This window comes from Bactrocera neohumeralis, chromosome 2 (assembly GCF_024586455.1).
Source record: "Bactrocera neohumeralis isolate Rockhampton chromosome 2, APGP_CSIRO_Bneo_wtdbg2-racon-allhic-juicebox.fasta_v2, whole genome shotgun sequence".
NCBI lineage: Eukaryota > Metazoa > Arthropoda > Insecta > Diptera > Tephritidae > Bactrocera > Bactrocera neohumeralis.
The window spans coordinates 90,576,063-90,590,250 of NC_065919.1; the positions used below are offsets into that span (position 1 = coordinate 90,576,063).

Here is a 14,188-nt window from a genome sequence, read left to right on the forward strand (position 1 = left end):
AGCAACCATATTGAATTCCTTTAGAGAAGAGTATTGACGAGTACATACATAATACTAATACAAAAGTCGTATATCACATTACGGGTAAGGTACGGGAGAATGGAAGTATGCATTTAAACTAGAGTAGGTTCGAGTGTCATGTAGATGTGTGAGAGTGCTGGAAACCGACTTCTGCTAATTAAAACTTTCCGCCCAATGCATTCAACAGAGAACTATTTCACCGAGTTGATATAACTTTTCTGCTGTGCCCAAAGGTACTAAAATTGTACAACAACAAACAAGAGCAAATGACACACAAAGACTACTGAAGAGCGAGAAACGGAAAGAGTGGCAAATGCAAAACTTTCGCACAAAACTGCGTTTGTCATGTGTCAAAATGGCTTCTGCCGAGTGAGAAAAGTAGCATTCGGAATTGCGCAAATACGCTTATGAGGCTAGGGCAAACACATAGCACACTAAAATTTATCGCTCCACTATTCTAAAGTGAAAAGTGCGTCGTTTGCTTAAACTCCAGCAATTCACTTAACCACATGTCGCTTACAGTTAAAGACACGATAATTAAATCGGCATCTCCCCAATTATATTTTCATCAAAAACAGGCTCCTGTCTTGACATGCGAGCTATGATATCCTTACCTCAATATTCCATTTTTGAGTATCGCGCGAGTTGAAAGTCTATCTCTTGCTGCTAGAGTTCACTGTTCACACTAAAAACAAATATGATTATGGTGTCTTCTCTTTTGCGGTTTACTCCAGTTTCGTGGTCTTAATATTACATACTTAGATATCAATCAGTAGTACCCTTCTTTCTCTCTTCAATTCCTCATTTCACACGACATTTACATATTCTTTATTTAAATTAAAGATTTTCCGCCTCTTCAATCATCTACCTAGTTTGTAGGCACCCCAAAAGGGCTCAAAATTGCCTTTATTAGCAAAGTGGGTCAACTCAGCAACCACCATCGGAATAAATACCCAAATGCAAAGTTGGCTAAAAAGTATCTTATATGCTGGTAGGCTCCATCAGATACTGCCAAATGGCAAAAATAAATGCAAAGCTTAACCGTTACAACAGCTGGCACTGCCAGAAACTGAAACTGTTCGTCTGAATTGCCGTCAAAGTCTATAAATTGTGCATTGATTTATGCAAAATTCGCATGCTAATCCGACGCCAGCCGAAAACGGCCACGAAAAATTCAAAGCAACGGCAACATTTCCGCAACAATAACGACGATGAAGGACGTGCAAAAAAGCGCACGAAACAAGCATCGGCCCAAACAGAGCCAGTTGTTAGACAAGCAGAAATTCAAATTCGTTCAAGCATTCAACACAACCAGCGCGGAGGCCGTACCAACGCCCCAGCCCTTGCGCCCGCCGCTGCAATTGCGGCGTCCATTTGCTGCTGGCGGCACTTTGCAGTCTCAACAATAAGAAAACGACAACCAATGCATCACACGATGAAGTTATCCTTTTGATTTGTGTACAATGCAATGCGACACTGACGCATGACACACCACAAGCGATGGCGGGCGAGCAGCGGCATTGTCTGCAGCTACGAGCACAATGTGGCGCTGGAACCGTCAAAAATACGAGGATCTGCATGAAATGCGCCGAAACACAATGAAATGTATAAAGCAGTAAATGGTCATCGGCGAGAGACGGCACTACATAAATGATATGCCATAACCGGCGCTTATGGCAGTTAGGAGCAGAAAAATAACGCTTCAGTGCAGCCGCTAGGGCACTAAGGGCGAGTTATACCAAACTGTGCGCAAGTCCCCGCTTATACCAAGCGCCTAAGAGGTTGATGGAGAGACGAGTTTTTCAGCCAATGGGTCACCACTCGGTGACATGGTGTAACGAGTTTCTTGGCTGGTATTTAATAACAGTATTTGGTACTTGCTTATGAGACCCCCACGTGGCGCCAAACAAAAACCCCAGTTTTTACCATATGCCGAGATTAAAAGTTCATTGTCTTGTTTAGTAGACCTTCTACGAAAAATTATTTTAAACTACTTTGGTGAGTGCTTATTAGAATTCTTATCGCTGTCCCGCCCGGTTGAACGGATCTTCAGACAACAAAAGCAAATAATGTCTGCTGCTGAGCAAACCAGGCTCATGCATGCCCATTTGTAGTCATTCAGCTAAGCAAAATTGTATTGTAAAAATGCCGTTATTCCAGCATATCAACACTTCAGAACCCTTTCACCTTTCAACAACCTTCGGCTGGGTGTTGGTGTACGCAAACACAGGAAGCACGAGAAGGCACCTTAGATGAGCACAACGCCGCTCCCCCTCCCCACAGCCAGTTGACTGTGCGGATAATTAAAGGGGTGTAAATGGCTCGCTCCAGTCGCTGCAACTTATTCTAATGACTGCACACTTTACACGTCCATGCATATCACAATAAAGCGACAACAACAACTTGTATACAAAACAACAATAAACACTTGGCAATGACCAGCACACACTCACATACAGCAATTTAAGTCCACTTGCACAGGGGTATCGGAGTTGAGAGCAAACAAATACAATGGCCGCGCTGCACTCCATTGTTGGCCAGCCAACCCAGCCAAGCCAGCCAAGTCAGCCGGTGAGGCAGACAGAAGAACGTGAAAAGAATATTTGCACAATAAACACGTGACACAAGTGTGTTACATTCCTAAGCGCATGTGTGTGTGTGCGATGTGCAGGAGCAGTTTGCAAGTATTCGGTGTTGATTGCGATGCACTTACACCCTCTTCGCTGCATTGGTGGCATGCGTGTATATGTCGTTCGCTGTGATTGTTTTTCCTTGTGTTATCCTTCGTTGCTGCTCACTTCAACAAACAACCGTTGCTGCAAATTTTATGTTTTATGTTTTCATTCATTCTTGTTTATCTGCATTTAATATCCACTGAAGCAGTTTAGCCAACAACTGATAACTAAAGCTAAAAAGCATTAAACTAATATTAATTAGAAACTAACTTCATTATTGATTTAAACTTAATATGCAAAGTAGTTAATGGAAATTCTTATTCGCAACTCAGGAGAGAATATTTAAATAAGAAAGCTGTGGCGGTTGTCTGGTTGATACGGGGCGATGCAAGCGTCCACACTTAAGACTTAGTGCGGCTAATTGCGCTAAAAAGTGAGTTGTGATGTAAAGACCACTCAACAAGCCTGTGAATTTAATAAAATCTGTACGTTTTATCCGCTCTAGTTTTTACTTTCAAAATGGATCATTAGGAGCCGTTAAAAAGATATGCAGTCTCAACTGATATATGCGCTCTGTAATGACCCTTGCTACGATACTCAAGGAATCATTTTCATAAAGTAGAAGTCATTTGGTTTCCCCTCTACTCCAACACCCTGTAGTGCAAAAACATCTAGAGCCCTTTCAATGAACCGAGGTTGGAAATTTACCAAAAGTCCTCTGCTGCGTATGAAACGACGAGGTTTCTGCGTAGCAACCAGTTAAAAACCGAAGAAATTCGTTGCCCAACCAATTTGAGCACCGTAAGTTGCGTTATTGTATATTTTGATTGGATATGAGTAGATGGAGTACGCAGCTAATTACTGTGTACTCATTACCATAAACCAAAACTAGACTATGAAATCAAAACAAACAACGAATATTTCATATAACAAGATGGAATGAAATCTAGTCCGTACTCATTTCTAGTTGGGTGATAGTCTTCCAAATATTTGTACTGGTTTTATACATTACGACATACAAGTACTACTGTGCCCAAAAAATAAGGTGACATTTGAATTTAAACTGCGCGCGTCTAAATATTTGGAGAATTATTTTTTCGTTTAGGTTGGTAGTACTGTCAGTCATATTTATGTCAAATTTCACGTCAAAATATTCATTAGTGTTTGAGATATGTACGTGTCGTTTTGTGAGCTGCTAAAAGTGAGTTTTTCGTTTTTTGCGATGTCGAAATTTGTTGAGCAAAGAATTTGCATTAAATTTTGTTTACGGAATCAATTTTCTGCCGCGGATACGTTGAGGATGGTGCAGAAAGCCTTTGGTGATGAAGCTATGTCTAAGAAAATGTTTACAAGTGGTATAGTGAGTTCCAAGCCGGCCGTGAACGTGTCGAAGACGAAGAGCGTTCAGGGCGACCATCAACCTCAACCAACGAAGCTCTAGCATGTCGAAATTTTAATTTCAATTCTCCGGGTAATGGTAAAAAAATGTATTTTGCTTAGTTGGTTGGACGGTCCTTAATTAATATGTCAAATATGAGCGCGATCTGTTAATGTTATTTTTCCGATATTCGTAGTTTGGTGCAGCATTAATTTGTTCCGGAGGAGCAGACAGTCAATAAGAAGTTCAATTTAGCCACATTCAGGTGTTAGCGAGAAAACATCCATCGAAATCAGCCGGAATTGGGGAAGAACAATTCATGGGTTTTACACAATAATTATGACCATCGCACCGAATTTAAAACCAAATACTCAATGACTATCTTCGATCAACCACCGCATTCACCAGACTTGGCTCTGTGTGATTTTTCATTGTTCTCCAAACTGAACTTGTCTCTCCGTGGAGTCAGTTTTCAGTCTATCGAAGATACAAATTGTTGTCATAAGTGTATTACTTCTGAAGGCGACAAAAAAATATAGATAAGTGATTAAAACTATTTAACAAATAAACAATTTCCTGGTACTTTTTCGTCAAAATGTATAATTCGTAAATTATTTTTCTATATTTTAACCAAAGCACTAAATATTTTTGGATTAAATAAGATTACTAAATTATACTTTCTTTCTACAGGAAAATAATTCTTCATACTTCATAAAACTCTTAGGATTTTCAATATTCAGAATACTTAAAACTTCTATCAATGGCGTCAAAATATGATTAGAAGCGACGAATGTTATATGGTAGTATCTCCTAAAAGTGCTCAGCTATTGTAAATACCTGATGGAGTGTGATAACTAAGCGACGGAATAAGCAAATATGAGTTTGACAGCAGCATGTTGCTGCCAGCAAAATTGTTTGACTCAGCGGTTATTTTCTTTACTCGCACTCTATAATCCATCATAACGCCCCACAGAGTCTGGTGCTTGACCAACAAGACACAACCAACTGCACACAGAATCAACTTCACATCACTTATGGTAGCTCAAACGTATATTTTTAGTTAAAATGACACTTCCTCCTTACAACGAAGTGAAAATTAAATTTTCACATTGTCACGTTGTTATTCGTCGTGACCGAGACGAGTGAGCGGGTTCGTCGATGTCCCCACAGGCTGACTACGTACCACGTGACACATGGACTTATTGGCAATATGTATGAGTATTTTTAGAAGTTGCCAGCTAAATAAGAACTCGCTTAGCAAACACACACACACAAAATCGGTTGCATGCAATGGAGGTGCTATAAATGTAAGGAACCTTGGACCAGCGTGCCGACAGACTGGGGCACCAAGTGTGTGTGTTGGGCAAACAGGCACAGCTTGCCACATATTGTCGGAGGAACGCTCAGTCACGCTACAGAAAATTAAGCGCTTGAGTGAGCGACGGTGGACGAGCGAAATGTCGACGACCACACATCACACTTGCCTTGCAGCCGAGACACACGCAAACAAAGCAAAGTAACAATGCGAATTCTGCTTTGCTAGATACCTATGAATGTAAATGCGATGGAATTGTCTGAACGAACTGAGCTGTCAGTGGCTACTCAGCAGGACGAGGGTGCAAATCGGATGGGGCATGTGCTGAGTTGGCAGCAAATCCCACCGTCATCTAGCCGCAATATGTTTCAGCAAAAAATTATAAATTATAATTTCATTTTTTAAAGCAACAACGTCGCGTGCTAGCAGCCAATCCAACATTTTCGACCGACAGCGGCAATAAACGAATGAAGAAGTGCCCACGTACACTCGTATATACACACTCACCTACATTTTTTCAGCAGTCCAGGCCACTAAATTCGAACGATGCACAGTGGTGTTGTTTCTAACATGTTGTTGTGTAATTTTGTGGAACGAAAAGCTTCAACTTTTTCACTACAAATTTTTGTTGCAAAATAACAAAAACATTACTCATTTAACTTGATTTGGGAAGAATTTAGTAGAAGAATTACACACTAAGATAGTAAGATATCATTCTCCTCTGTCTATACCAAGGCCAATCCATCTGATGTATGCTAGTTTGTTTGTTCGATTCAGTGGTCTTCCGCTGATATTCTTATAAAAATTGTTATTTCAAATAATTTATAACAAAAAATTTATAAATAAAGGTTTATTTAAATGACTTTTTGACATTTTCCTAGTTTTTGATCTTACTGCGATTCCTCTACGTGAAAAATAATTTCTCCAATTTTACTACTATTATTTCTGACTTAGAGTCTAAGACAAGACACAGTACAAACGAGCCATCAGTTCCCCCACACAATATGAGCGAAAAGTAAAGCGCCGTGGTAGAGCTAAAGCAGGTTATGAACGTGCACATCAGGTGGCCACCTAGCTCTAAGCGTATTATAAATGAGTATTTATGTGTGTGAAAGAACATATTCATATAGTGAGGCATACTTTAAGGCGTGTGGGTCGGTATTAGCGCATAAGAACTCTTGGGGGAGCGGAGGTTTATGGAAGATGAAGTGTTTCCTTCACAAATTACGGCAGTAGTTTCAGTAGCTTGAAGTAATAACAACAACGACTACAACAACAACAACAAGAGCTATACGACAACTCACTGCTGACACATTCGAGTATCAGGATTTGTACGTAAACAGATATGTGCAAGTAAGTCGACGATAGTTATAAATATTATTAAGTTGCCGAAGACATACAGAAAACATACAAATAAATTACGGTTTGTAACTGTATGTGTACTGTGTAGCAACAGTGTAACTAAAATAGATCAGGTTATGGGAAATTTCAAGTAATGTTTCAAGCTTACAGGGATAAATTAACTCACAGAGCTGCACTACCTGGCGGTGATCATAACATTTTCAAGACGATTTTGAATATCCTAGAACGTTTTTTCTCGAACCGGTATATGAGTTTGGTAACAATATCAGATCCAGAGTTAAACTGATAAATACCATTCAGATAGTCTAATAAATAACTTTTTCCTTACTTCTTTCTAAATTGTCATGGAGTGCTAAAATATACTATATAAGCCGGATTTTATCAATTTCGACAAGTCCTCTCCTTTATTTGAATTTTATTTTGAGTGGCTTTGTGGAGCTCCCGAGCTTTTCAATCCGATACTGTGCTCGTTTATGCGTTAGTTGCTATCCACATGTATGTATAACGGAGGTACACATGGCGCTGTGGCAAATGCGCGCAATTACGTGCTGTGGCACCTTTCTAATCCACTTGTCAAGTAAATATTGGTAAGCGGTCCGGGCTGAAAAAACAAGGCGCAGTCAAAATGCCAACAGCAAATCGTCGACAAATAGTTCAAATGCTTGTGGTTTTTGCCATAAATACGGTACTCTTAATACAGCTATTAGTCACTGCATAAACCGCTACACATTTATACCGCAATCCAATACATACACATGTGTAGGCAAGTATTTCAATATATACGCTTACAAATTAAGCAGAAGAATATACATACATGCGTTTCCTCGTGAGCGTTCAAAGCGTGCGTGAGCATTACAACAATCAGTGATTTTATGAAATCTGGAATTCTTCATGGCGCTCCGCACGACGCAGCCGTCGTGTCAATTGGTGAGCCCAAGGCAGGAACTGGTGAAAGGGCACATACATTTGACGCATGACATTTAGCAGGGAGAGAGCTGCAAGTGTGGAGGACACTTGCATGGGCTTACCCTAGGCATCCAAAGAAAATTTAAATTTAATATGGTACAAAACCCCACTGTCAGTCAAACATGCGGGCTTTGTAATCACGATTTGCACACACACTTACTCACTCGCTTTGTTACGGTGTAGTAATTACATAAGTCACTAGTTTCAAATCAAGAATCAGCATTCAGCGTGGAGTAAGTATTCCCCATCCTCACACAGCGCAGATAATTAATGAAGTTATACAGCGAAATGGAATTTTGTGAAAACACGCGACTGCTGTTCATATTCAGCTACCTGCTGACAACGGTTGTTGCGGGAGACAACAGTGGTTTCCGCATATCCTTATATATAGATTTTTCAAAGGAATATATGAACAATTCTCAACCTTCGCTTTACTCTTTTAAGTTGATGTAGTTATTATTACCTTCAGGTTCCATTTCTAACGGAAACAAATGGTGGGTAAAAACGTCGGGTTGCGCCTTCAGAAAAGTCGTAAAATTGTCAAAATTTCCTTCATTTCATATTAACAAACTTCTGCATGAATTATGCTTAATTACAATTAAACATACCATATATACAAAAGATGTGCATGTATGTTCCTATCACTTTTAGGGTAGGGCGCAGCAAGCATTCAGTCATATTTTTTTGGTTCGCATTTAATGGCTTTTTATGTTCAGCCGCAGATTAAAGCTAATTTATTAGATGGTTTAAAGCTTAGTCTTATAAATAATGATATTTGAATCAGTTTAATAAGGAATAACAGAGTTCAAGTTCACCAAGTTCTGATGAGTGTCGGTGATTGAAAACTGTAGAAATTCGTTGACAAAAAAGTGGCTGGATGTTTTCTGTCCATCTGTTCAATAACTACTAGCCTGAGTAAAAATTGAGATTTCTTGATCAACGGTACACATATTCCCTGGCGCCAAGGGCGCCATAACTAAGCTCCACAAGTCTGGTACTTAGTACAACGAATTACATTAGTGACTGTCATCTAAGGTTGAAATTTTTTTTTAATTGGAACTGGCTTCGTCCTCTTGTAAGTTCAATGCACATATAGAGGGTTTAACCGGAAAGTAAAAGGACTGATTTTCTTCCGCCGCGGCTCTACTTCGGAGAGTGCGCGCAGCGACTGGATTCGGTAGAAGGCGGTCTTAGCTAACGAACGAACGGTTGGTCAGTTGTCAATGAGCACCTTGAGAGTGAGAACAAACATTTTCGCGCGACGTGCTTCTGTGAGTGGTATAAGCCGAAAATACAGCGTTCGTTAGAGCAGAGGTACGCGATTAAATTCTGGGTGAAACTCGGTAAATCTGCGGCAGAGTTGTTTGAAATGATCAAGCAGGCTTACCCAGATGTTACTTTAGGAAGAAGTGGTGTGTTTCGGTGGCACCAGGCCTTTTTAGAGTCAATCTCCTCGACCAGAAAAGGGAAGAATGAGCAAATCCAAATTGAAAACGATGTTCATTGTCATCAAAGGCATCGTCCACCATGAATTTGTTCCTCCTGGATAAACTTCAACGCCAAGTTTTACGTGGAAGTCCTCAAGAGACTCAAACGTAGGATCAATCGGGTCTGACAAGACATCGCAGCCGATTGGAAGTTGCATCACGACAACGCCTCGATCTTACCACCTTTCTTGTGAACAGCTACCTAACCAATACCGGCATCCCAACGCTTCTGCAGCCGCCCTACAGCCCACATGTGGCCTCCCGGACTATTTTTTGTTTCCTTGCCTGAAAAGGCCGATGAAAGGCAAGCATTTTGAGATGACAGAGGGGATTCAAGCAGCATGCTCCTCGGCTCTCAAGGCTATTCCGGAGAATGCATTGCAATGGAAATCGCTCTGGCAGCTCTGCATCGACACAGAAGGAGCCTATTTTGAAAGTTCTTCAAGAATTGTAACGATTGGTTCAATTAATTTTTTTAAATAGGCTAAGTCTTATTACTTTCCGGACAATGCCTGTATTCTAAACCATTCAAGCTGAAATAACCAAATTTGTTGGGGGCTTATCTTTTTGGCATCTCTACTTTCCCTGTAAAATTGGGTGAATTCGGATTATAACGTCGCACACTGCCTATATGACGGGTTTGTTAAAAACTACTAATATAAATATAAAAACGACAACCGAGATGGTACGAAAGGACTATGAAAGAGCCAGTGTTAAATTAAATGATGGGGTTGGCACTCATTTAAAATTCCATCTGATTCTTTCACTTTCTTTCTTGTTGTAAATATTTCATTACAAAAATAATTATGTAACTTTATTATTGATATGCAGACCTCCTCAGCCATAACTTCAATTTTGAGTGTCAAATTGAATATTATTGAATATATAAATTTTAAACTCGCGCAAAGAGAAATTATTGAAAAGAACATCTAAAGAATGATAACATTTCGAAATCAAGCTCTTGAGTTTCAAGCATTTGTTATTTTTAAAGTATTTTGGCAGTTGTGTCTCTTTTCAACGTTGTTCAATTTTGATGACGATGGAGGGGGGTTTCAGTATAATCGCTTTTGAAACTCTAGCCAGTGCGGGCGTTGTAATTCACTTATAAAGCGCAGACACTTTTTGTCAACCTTAAAAACATAATTTGAATAAAACAGCAAAAACCGTTATGATGGCGCAAATTAATTTGAAAGTAATGACAACGCCAAGACCGACAGCCCAAAGCGAAAAGGCACAGCGCGAAACGCCATTATCATTCGCGTACAACCAACTCAATAAAATTATGTCGGCTGACCCATTTTGCCCCTTTGTCAATGCGTCAAGCGCGATTATGCTTGCTCTCTGTGTTTTTCCTGTGTGAAGTCTGCTGTAATTGAATACTTTCCACGCGCCAACAGCACCTTTGAGGGGACAAGAGAAGCCGCGTCGTTTACATGATTTCAATTAAGCGGAATTCTACATTGCAAGAGGATGTGCTTATGTAGGTGTGCGCCGACGAAGAGTGTTTGGCATTGAAATTAATATGAAATGACTACATTACAAGTGCTGCCTCTTGTTAATGTGCGCCCCCACCAACGTGCAACGCTGTTCTTGTTACGCTTAATTTAGTTAATTTTTTGCTGCGCGAAGCCACAACAATTGTTTGTTCAATTGTTCAGCTGTCTGTGCTTGGCCTGACCTAGAATTGCGCGGAGAAAGTAATAACGGGAGCTGTACAAATTTCCTGACAAATGAATTAAAAAAGATAGCAACAACAAACAAAAGAGGCGAACTCATAACAACAAACTGCTGAGACTAACCTGGATCATCGTCATCATCCCAATCGATTTGGCCGACGCTGCTGTTGAAATTCGCTGTGAACACCAGCAACGTCACAAGGCCAACGATGCAGTGGCGCCAGCCGCCCCAGCTTGAAGCCGCCAACAGACGCGGCAGCGCCTGCTCCGACGTGGCAGCGCTTTCCTTGTCATTGCTGGCGCAGTTGTTGTCGCCGCTGCTGCTGCCGATGCGGGTTGTTGGCGCTACAGTTGTTGTTGTTGTAGATAACGTTCGCAACGCAGCTTTACATGTCAACGGCATTGAACTGCATCTGCTTGGAGCCGCGTTTGTGCAAGTACTCCCGGTCGTAGTTGTAGCGTATGCTGGCACTATTGTTGTTGTTTTTGTTGTTGTGACACTTTTAGTTTGGTTACGGCGTAGCGTAGCCACCGATAATGGCGTTGCTCGTTGCACTTTTAGCAAATCCATTGTGCGTTGTTTTGTTGTTGTTGTTGTTATTATTGCAGCGTACACTTTGCTCGACTTTTATTTCGAATTTTTATTCCTGCACACTCACTATACCTGCGTCGAACATTATTCTGTTTTTCCGTTTTATTTTCACTTTCCGCTTTCGGCTTACAGCCTTCGGAAGTTGCAATTTAATTTACAGCGTCGAAACTTGTACACAACTTGGAAGCGATACGAATTCACGAACGTGTATCTCTAAGTGCATTTGCTTACATATGTACATATGTGTATATGTATATATATATACAGTTATCGTGGTGCCTTTAGTTGGTGCTGACTTTGCGTTCAATTTGCAGTTTCAGCTCGCAGTTCGCAGTCTGCACTTTTGCCTCGCGCAGCACTCACCACGCTCTAATGAAGCGATTCGGCTGCAGCGCGGCATACAACATAGCAAATGACCGGCAGGCGAAATCGGAAGCACCTTGGAGTCCGTCTACGCTGTGTTTCGCTTAATTCAAACTAATTTTGCTTCTGCTTTTATAGCCGGTCTGCAGTTCTGCTGTTGATTTGTCTCAGAGTCTTCTTTTTATTTTCGCACTTAACTTTCTTACGCTTTTGCTCGTTTGACGCAATGCTATTCAATTAACAACTCTGTGTGCATATTCTCCTCGGTGCATATCTCCGCTGCCCTTAGCCTCGCTAATTAACTTGTTTTTCTAGCTCTAATTTCCGCCACTTGCGTGTGCATAGCCCCATTTGTTAAGAAAAACTTTCCTTCTTTGTTGGCCTTTGAAATTCTTGAAGGATGTTCGTACTTTTTTATGTATTCATTACAGCATTCGCTCGTGTATAGCTCCTTGCTAGTCTCGCGGTGCTTTTCAGTTATTTATCCAAGCCCATTCACAAATTCCTCAACGGTACTTTTAAAAATCTGCAAGAGAAACAAGAAATTCGTGAACAATTCTGTGAAATGTAGCAACAATAAAACAAGCGAGCAAAATAAAGACATTGAAGCCGGAATTAAATTAATTAAAATTACGGTAATGCCACGCATACAATTACATGCTGCTTGCAAGGAGAATAATTTGTATCCCGAATATCTTCGCACGGCCACACACGTGCCGGCAGTAAAGAAAGTAGGAAAGCGAAACGCAAAAAAAATGTCTCGAAGCAAACGCAAATGCCGCCCCACACAGCGTATTTGCCCAGCGACTCGCTTTTGGCCTAATGAGCTGACTTATTATTGGCAGTAGGCAAACGTTCGCGCCTAAAATCACGCCATAGCACAGCGCCAGCCAGCATTTGGACAGGTATCTTCTATGTATGTATACCATTTCTTTCACAAAAACTCATTTACGATTTTATTCGCGTCGATTCTTCCTGCCTAAACGAAAATAGTAAGTACTTGATTAACTAAAATGCGTAATACAATATTATCAGGGATTGTACACCTAGTCCTTCCCGAATTCATTTAAATTTCAGTCGACAAAACTGTTGTGTGCTCAGCATACGCTTTGTGAGGCACTGCGACTGTTTTTCGCCAATTATCTAATGGTACCAAATCAAATTTGTTAAAAAGGTCCACTTAACGGCAGCAATGCAACTGATCAATGGCCCACTGACAACGCACAGGTGCTCGAGCTAAAGGCAAGCACACCAACAGTTTTTGAGCTAACGAAGTGCTGGTGCCAGGCAAGTCGACAGAGTAACGGCTGACTAACCCGATTTGGCTTACAAACTGCGACCAAACAACAAAGATTTGAGAAGGCACAACAGAGTGCAAATAAAACCGCACACCCTCACACCAGCTCAGCCGAATCCGGAACTAAGTTCAGCATGTGTGCCTCAACACAGCCGCAACGCGCTCAAAGTCGAAATCTTAAATGAACTTCGAAAAGCATGTGGACTGCCAAAATAAGCACGAAGGAAAGTACAACCCATATGTATGCCGTATGGATGTATGTATACAGGGCAGTGAGCTTAAAACCACACAAAGTGTCGAACAGAAGAAAGCTACCCCCACCTTTTCGTACGAATGTCAGGAATTAATGCAACATACTCACACACTTATATTTATACATATGTTATACTTTACAGTTTAATGTTTGCCTTTTACAGAACCTGGTGCCATTTTAGAGGGCGCAAAGTCTCTTCAGACTCCTTACAAGAACATAACGGTTCCCGAGGTGCCGTCAGAACAGACCTTGTTGACTTTTCTGCACCCAATTTCTACCTGAAAATATTTGTTTCAACATATTTTGTATTCCGAATATAGTCTAGTCATTCTAGTCCACGAACTGTCCATCCACTAAATGTAAGAGTGCATATTTTACGTTGAATACTAATCATAATCCAATTTCTTATAAAATCCCAAATATTCTCCAACAACTGCTAATACACCGAGAAGAAATGTGCTTCTCAAAAAATACGTGTTTGGTTTAGGGGATCCCAGTCTCCGCAGCTCTCGTCCTACATTGACTTAAGAGGAATGTGCCCTGTTCTTAAGCTTGCTCACGAGCAGTTTACGCATACACAACTACTTTTGCAAGTATGCGTATTTACCCGTCTGTCCAATTTCACTCCTAATAAAGTTCCAGACCGACTGATTGTGTGGGCACTGGCTGAGAACTTGTGCGTCGGACAGCCGTTTGGCTGACCGAGTTCGGCTGAGTTATTTGCACAGTTACCGCAGTTGTTGTTGTCGCGCTGTGCAGGTGCCAACTGGCAAGCGTGGACACACACAATCGTAAATACACAC

General features: G+C 40.9%; 1 protein-coding gene across 2 annotated transcripts in view; it reads right to left on the reverse strand.

Annotated features, from left to right (window-relative positions):
* LOC126767716 (uncharacterized) overlaps nt 1-14,188 on the reverse strand; it is a 209,408-nt gene that overhangs the window by 155,930 nt on the left and 39,290 nt on the right. For both annotated transcript variants that reach the window (XM_050485263.1, XM_050485262.1), the window contains one exon: nt 11,004-12,361. In XM_050485263.1, coding sequence (XP_050341220.1) covers nt 11,004-11,451 — 448 coding nt within the window. In that variant the 5' untranslated portion in view covers nt 11,452-12,361. The remainder of the gene's footprint in view (nt 1-11,003; nt 12,362-14,188) is intronic.